This window comes from Montipora foliosa, chromosome 11 (assembly GCF_036669935.1).
Source record: "Montipora foliosa isolate CH-2021 chromosome 11, ASM3666993v2, whole genome shotgun sequence".
Taxonomy (NCBI): Eukaryota; Metazoa; Cnidaria; class Anthozoa; order Scleractinia; family Acroporidae; genus Montipora; species Montipora foliosa.
Window position 1 is genome coordinate 10,729,972 of NC_090879.1, and position 7,500 is coordinate 10,737,471.

Consider the following 7,500-nt stretch of genomic DNA (forward strand, 5'->3'; position numbering starts at 1 on the left):
ACTAAAAGAATAGGAAGGCCGACCACGCCATCCATCGCTGGCCAGACCTCACTCCACAAATCGTTTTCTCCTCAACAGGAAAAGTCCCGAATCGCAATAAAAACAACAGTTCCATAAAGCCCAATAAATTTCACTCCAAATACGTGTGTTTCGGCGGCCGAAAGACTCGTGAAGAACGAAAACTTTGCCTTAAAATTCACCTCTTCGGCTTTCCTCAGAGGCTTGTGACCGGGCTGTCAACAACGGCCGCTCGCAAGTTGGTTTCACCTTCAACTCTGATTGGTCCATTTGAATTTGACCGCGCGCTGGCAACACGACCCTCCAATCAGAGTTGAGGGTGAAACCAGCTTGCGGGCGGCCGTTGTTGACTGCCCGGTCACAAGCTTCTGAAGAAACTTTAAGTCAAAGTTTTCGTTCTTCACTAGTCTTTCGGCCGCCGAAACACACGTATTTGGAGTGAAATTTATTGGGCTTTATGGAACTGTTGTTTTTATTGCGATTCCGGACTTTTCCTGTTGAGGAGAAAACGATTTGTGGAGTGAGGTCTGGCCAGCGATGGATGGAGTGGTCGGCCTTTCCATTCTTTTAGTAACGGTTTCCGGATAACTTCACTAAACGGCGTAAGAATGGCTCTAAACTCGGCACAAGAGACAAGTTCGTCACACATTTGAGGTAGGAAAGCTTTATTTCAAATGAGATAGTTATTTACACAATTTTTTTCACGATCGGTGATTTTCCCATACAATTCTCTATCTACACAAGCTGTCGCATACACCACCTATTTTCAGCTTGGGGAGCCTGTGCCCTGTTGAGACAAGTTGAGACAAAAAAAAAACCACTGACCTTTCCCTCTTGTTCGCGTTTTTCCTCCAACGGGGTAGAATCCCTGTATTTGGATGGTGTTCTTCGCTGCGACCTTCTCAATTCAGACACAGGACCTCGCTCTTTGGCGTCTGAAGAGTCGGAATCACCCGAGCTTTGGCTTTCACTTTCAGCAGGATCGCTGTCACCGGTCGCGCAACGTCTTCTAGGCTTGTCGTGATAATAAGGCGTACTTACTCGACGACGGCACCTCCTCGAAAGAAAGCGCTGCGGTGTGCCCTTTTTGCGACGCGGAACGTCGGTTTCTAGGGGGTTACTAACTGAAGCAGAATTCACTGGGACATTCCCTTCTTCCTGATCTGTAGATTCTGGTGTCCTTTGTTGATCTTCAATTTCAGTTGGCGATTGAAACGTTACGGAAAACATCTGAGATCTGCTTTTTGTGGACTTGCAAGCTGATTTCAAAATAACCGGTGGGTTTATTTCCATTTTGTCCTCTTCTATTTTAGGGTCTACTTCAGTTCCAAACGTCTCCTTTTGGCCAAGCGGCTTTTCTGCACAAGTTTCGTCAAGCACGGCTAATTCGAGTGTTCGTTCAGATTCCATAGCGTTGCCTGAGATCGTCATTTCATTTGGCTTGTCAGCATTGTCAGGCGTCAATCGAAGCCCAGGGCTGTCTTGGTTGATTATTTTGGGTGTGGTCACCACAACAGGGGTGCCCTTGAGGATGGAAGGTTTCGAGGGAGTCCGGCGAGTCGAACGGCGAACTGGTGTCAAAACCACATCATTGCTGTCATCTAACGGAAAAAGAAAAACTACTTTATCAGTCTGAACAAAAGGTGCTCTTTTTTTTCCTATTTACGCGAGTGCAGAGCATGAATCGAAACATTCTGTACGGTTTGCTGCGTATACAATTATCGGCTCCATATTTGATCAGCTCCGGTGTGTTTCAGTTCCGTTACTACAATCAGCTACAAAATTGTTAACACAATGATCCATTCAACCTCCTATTCCGTCATTTTAAACTCTTTTTTTCTTGTTAGGCTACCCAATTGCCACCCTCCCCCCCCCCCCCTCCCCCCAAACAATGTTGTGTCGTAAGTCCTGTGGTCTTTGACTACAAACAGGCAACATTTGAAGGGAAGGGAAGGGGGAGAGAGGCGGGCCTCTTCTTTTTTTGGTATAAATAGTCCTGTTATTTTACGCATATGAACTGCTGTTCAGACACAACGTGTCAACTCATTTTGATGCCGATTGTAGCTTAACCGCGATAGCAATTACTGTAATTTGTTTTAAAAGATTTTCTTCATGTACATCTCCTGCTAACGGAAGAATTTATAAACAATACCATTTTTCTTGCTCATTTTCACCGGCGTCAGAATAGTAATGAATGCATCTTCCTGAAAGATTCCACAGAAACACTAAGTTGCAAAAAGGAATAGAAACAAGAGACTAAAAATAAAGTGATCGGACGTAGTTTCTTCAATTGTACACTAAGTTCGAGTAGCTTAAATTTATAACACCTAATCAACAAACAAGGGGCACTTATAAGTTTAGCAGGTTTAAGCCTTCATTGTACACGAGACTCTAGCACGCTGTTACAAACTTTAAGGGGCTCTCGGGACACTTTCGTTCTACTGTAATATGCTTTTAGTTAGGGAATGTTTACATGAGAAAACTCGCACCGGCGCGAGTTTCACACCAGGTGACTTCTTTGATTTCGTACCGCGTTCACATGATGACTGGGTGAATTCGTATCGTTTTTACCTGAAGGGACACCACAATATCGATAAAATACAAGTGTGAATCCAAATTGCAAATAAATTGGTTTCTATCAGGAACAGTACGCATGTGCTACCCGTTCCAGGCCACTGGGAGGCCGATTTCACACCGAAACGAGTGGTCGTTCCTCGTTTATATGGTACCGTTGCGAGATTTCGCGCCGGAACAAAATTTTCCCTCCGGTGCAGGAACCGGGATGAACTCGCGCCAGTGTGAGTCGCCCCAACAAATACTGAGCTAAGAGAGGGAACGGAGTGAACTCGCGCCGGTGCGAAAGTCGCCCAGGTATCATGTGAACATCCTCTTACTTCCGCATTGTTCAATTACTACCGTGTTTTCATGAGCCTGGGATACATTGTTACATGTAAGTACATGTAACAATGTTAGACAGTTGACTAAACACTTTCAACATCGCTGAAAAAAATCTTCTAACCAAATTAATATCATAATGTTGAAAACACGTCACCTTACAAGCACGTTACATGCACACTTTCTAGCATTGTAGAACTAGCCAAGGATAAAGAAAATAATGTAAGAAAGCAAAGCCGCAGCTTTGGTGAACCTTTAACAACTCGCAATATGATGTATTCAACTAAACCACTCAATCTTTTAAGACCCTATAGTCGAAAATGTTAATAACTCTCTAGCACAGCCCATTCATTGATTCAGTCATTAAAAACTAACTAGTCTAACAAAATAGTGAGTGTGCGCCGTACGAACCTCTTGGTGTCGTTTCTCTGCTGTTAGTTTCTCCTTGTCGGCTGCCATCTTTGCCTTCATGGCCATTTTCATTTCTTGAATTCTACTCTTTGTTTTTGCAACTTTGTTGCAGCCTTTGGTACTTGCCACAGCTGCTTCTTTCTAAAGTAACGTTGTAAATACATTATCACTCGGCCAAGGATTGTTGACAAACAAAACGAACCTGCCAGTTGCACACAGCTGAAAAGGTGCAGTGGTGGGTAAAACAGCCATTTCCCACAAGTATAATGCGATTTTCATAATTCTGTGGAATCTCGTCTTCAAGTGCCAACAGCTAAACTACGCTTTGGCTTCCATCAATCAAACTTGTGACGCCAAGCCGAGAATTGACCCAAAATCACACATTTTCAATTGATGTGTGAACATAGATGTAACCTACCAGTCAGCATCTTTTGTTCCCACGGCATATTCGTACATTCGAACTCAACGCCGATCTGTACAAATCTTTTTACTGAAAAATATATCATAATGGTATTCGAGCTGTGAACTAAACAAAAACTTCAATTTACTTTCCGGAGGCGGAGTCGATCTTCTTTAAGTTCTGGCTATCATCTATGTTCAGAAATTCGATTGATGGAAGCCAAAACGCAGTTTGAGGCTTAGCGCTGGAAGGTGAGATTCCGCAGAATTAAAGGGGCTAGAGGTCACACAATTTTAGGCAATTTCAGCACTGATCGAATGGTCATAGAATTAACCCTTTAGGTTAACGGATCAACTACGCATATATATGCGTAGAAATATACTAACCTGTTTGGAACCTGTTTGGAGGAGCGATTTCATGAGTTTTCAGGGGCTTGGTTACGAGCAATTCATTTAAGTATAACTAATATGAAGTAGTTTTTCAGTTCATTGAAGCTTCGGTAGCATTTTGGAAGATTGAATGTAAATTTCTTTGTGTTGTTTTTTTGATCGGGTATTTAAATATGGCGACTTCGAGGATAGATCCAGTAACAGATTTTGCTATCGAAAGCGATGAAAGCGCCGTTGAAGTTGAGTTTGTCGATGAGGATGACCTTCCTCTATCTTGTGTTCATTCGGGGAATAATTTCCTTGAGCATCCAGAGTCAGATGAAGAAGTGGGCTCCGATTTTTTGTCAGACTCAGGTGATAGTGAGGCAGGCGAAGAAGGGGAAAGCGAAGATGATGAAGAACTGGAGACAGATGGATCGATTTGGACCGAAGAGTTAACCACAAGAACTGATATTGACTTTAATCAAGCTGTTGGAATGGCTGTGGATCCTGCATCATTGAAGTCAAGCAAAGATTTTTTTGAGCTCTTCTTTACAGATCAGGTATGGCAGCTGTTAGCCACTCAAACTAATTTGTATGCTTTACAGAAGAGAGGGCCTGAAGAAAATTCAGTTTGGTATCCAGTGTCTGTAGAAGAAATGAAAGCTTGGCTAGCTCTTTACAGTATTTGTGCATGGGTATTGTTAATAAGCCAAATATTAAATCCTGCTGGAGCACTGACCCAATACTGACCACCCTATTCTTTCCTGCTACTATGTCAAGAACAAGGTTTGTTCAGATTTTACGTTACCTTCATTTTGCTGATAACAACCTTGCCACCAGACCTGACTCACCAGACTACAACAAATTATACAAAATTCAACCTGTTCTTGATCTTGTGGTACCCAGATTTAAAGCAGTTTACCACCCTGAGAGGGAACTTGCTGTTGATGAGACTCTAATAAAATTCAAAGGCAGAGTTCATTTTAGGCAGTTCATCCCAAGCAAACCTGGCAGGTTTGGAATAAAGGCTTTTACTCTTGCTGAATCAACCAGTGGTTATGTCCTGGGTAGCAAAGTATACACTGGAAAGGAGGCTGGAGTTGTCCAGAAAGATCTGGGGAAAAAAGCTGTCATGTCTTTGATGGAACCTTTTCTGGGCAAAGGATATTATCTTTTCATGGACAATTATTATACTTCTGTTGGTTTGTTTGAGGAGTTAGAAGAGAGGTCCACCCTTGCTTGTGGGACTGTAAGGTCTAACAGAGTAGACCTTCCAAGAGAGATCTGAAATCTCAAGTCCAGACAGGTGAAGCAACTAAAAAAGGGGTGAGTCCTTGTACCGACAGAAGGGAACATTGACTTGCGTGACATGGCGTGACAGAAAAGTTGTTAGCATGTTAGCCACTCTTCCTACAGGTGAGGCAGATTCTGATGAAGTGGAGAGGTCTGTGAAGGTCAATGGCCATTGGCAAAAGAAAAACTTTGCCCGTCCTGGTGTTATCAACCTCTATAACACTTTCATGGGAGGTATTGATGTTGCTGATCAGAGAGTGTCAACATATGCTAGACTCATGAGGGGCTCAGTGTGATACTATAAGTTGTTCTTCTATGTTGTAGAAGTGTGCATTTCAAATGCACACATATTAGAGAACAAATCACTACTTCACACCACCAGAAATGGCCTGCTTTTCAGAAGATCATTGATTGATGAGCTCATCCAACAGCAAAGCTTCCTGAGAGACACGATCACCTCAAAATCCAATCCCACAGATTTGATTCAACCAGGATCACTTTCACCATCTTGTGAGCCACAAAACAAGATCTACATGCAAGGTTCACCTGCAACGTGTGGATACCAGATTCACCTGTGCAGTATGTGGAGTGGAAATGTGTCAAGAGCCATGTTTTCAAAGGTACCAGACCCTGAGGGATTACCATTACAACGATGAAGAGCGGGAAGGACCCAGACGTCTAAAGGAAGGAAGGGGGAGGCCTTGAGCAAGGGGAAGAGCAAGAACCTTGCAGAACTGAACATTAATAACATTAAGGCCGTGTTAAAAGTAAAATTTTTAACCTGAATTGTTTTTTGAGGCAATTAACTTTTCATAACAGTAGCTATACAAACTAAAAAGAACATCATCTTGGTATTAAAGTCATTCAACTATACTTACCTGAGTGGTCTGTTATCCAGTGCAAATGAGCAAGGTTTTCATTTTAAAATTATAGTTTGATGTATTCATATCTTAAATTAATTGAAAGGACGTCTAAATTATGTATTTTTGTTACTGATTACAATTTTTAAGCAAACTTACTGAAAAATGTGCATAATTATGGTAATTATGTAAATCGTGACGTTTCACATCAAATTTTATCCTATAATATATAACGCAGATTAATAGCCCATTTTATACAGATCTCAGATATATATGGTTTATTATGGTTAACTTGAAAACATTATTGTGTACAGTGGCTTTTATCATGACCACTCAAATTTTACCCAAAAAAATAAGACCCCCGTGGTCCTTTAAGAAGAACTCTAACAAAACACAGGGAAGCCAAGAAGGGACATGGACGGACAAAACTGAAGAGGATTGAAATGGATCGAATTTGGGTAAATTTGAAAAACGTTGGCCCACGTTTTTTCAAATTCATATCAGTCTATATCAAAATGTCATTTACACAGCTGGAAAATCATTCTCAGTTGTTGTGTGGCCGTGATTTTGCAAATGAAAGACTCTTGCTCTACCAATTTGACGTTTAGAGCTCATACAGTAATTAGCAAAATTAAACAAAATTACCTAAAATAGCATGACCTAGCCCCTTTGAAAATCACAGTGATATGACAAATCCAATTTTGGGTCATGATATGGGGGTCCGAATTTGCGGGCTTTCTTCCCTGTTCTAAGAAGTGCTCCCAACGGTGATCAAGTTTACCTTTTCTAGGAGGCATGTAAGTGATAAGAAGAAGCACATGTCAATTAATACCTTTGGTTTGGTCTTTCTGGTGATTTTCCTTGTTTTCTTCTCTTCTTCCTGCCAGTTGTTCTCCTTTAATTTCTCCAACGCATCAAACTTAGCATTTACATCTTCAACCTGATTCAATCCGAAAAAATATTCAAGGCATGAAAAATCAGTGACACCCACCGAATTTATTCTCTCTCAAACTGTTATGTCTAGACTTTTTTTTTTTGGCTAGAATCTGCTGGTACAGTTTGGAAAGCTGTATCTGTGAAACATTAATCGATAGAACAACAGCAATAGCTGTTGACACAGTCAGCCTTCCCTACTTTAATGTTCCTCTCCCACAATCTTACCTCTGAAGCAATGTTGCAGAGTGAGCGTTGAAAACAACTACCTGGTGGCTTTGAATTAAAACATTATTTAGCCTGCCCTCAAGCTAGTGAA

At 41.5% G+C, this 7,500-nt stretch overlaps 1 protein-coding gene and 1 pseudogene across 1 annotated transcript in view; one reads left to right on the top strand and one right to left on the bottom strand.

Annotated features, from left to right (window-relative positions):
- Positions 1-7,500, bottom strand: part of LOC137976014 (disks large-associated protein 5-like) — a 25,311-nt gene that overhangs the window by 7,840 nt on the left and 9,971 nt on the right. The window contains exons 7-10 of the mRNA XM_068823258.1: positions 7,081-7,188; positions 3,325-3,465; positions 2,171-2,222; positions 844-1,619 (exon numbers count right to left, since the gene is read on the bottom strand). Of these exons, the coding sequence (XP_068679359.1) occupies positions 844-1,619; positions 2,171-2,222; positions 3,325-3,465; positions 7,081-7,188 (1,077 nt within the window). The remainder of the gene's footprint in view (positions 1-843; positions 1,620-2,170; positions 2,223-3,324; positions 3,466-7,080; positions 7,189-7,500) is intronic.
- On the top strand, positions 4,239-7,061 carry LOC137976016 (piggyBac transposable element-derived protein 4-like; annotated as a pseudogene).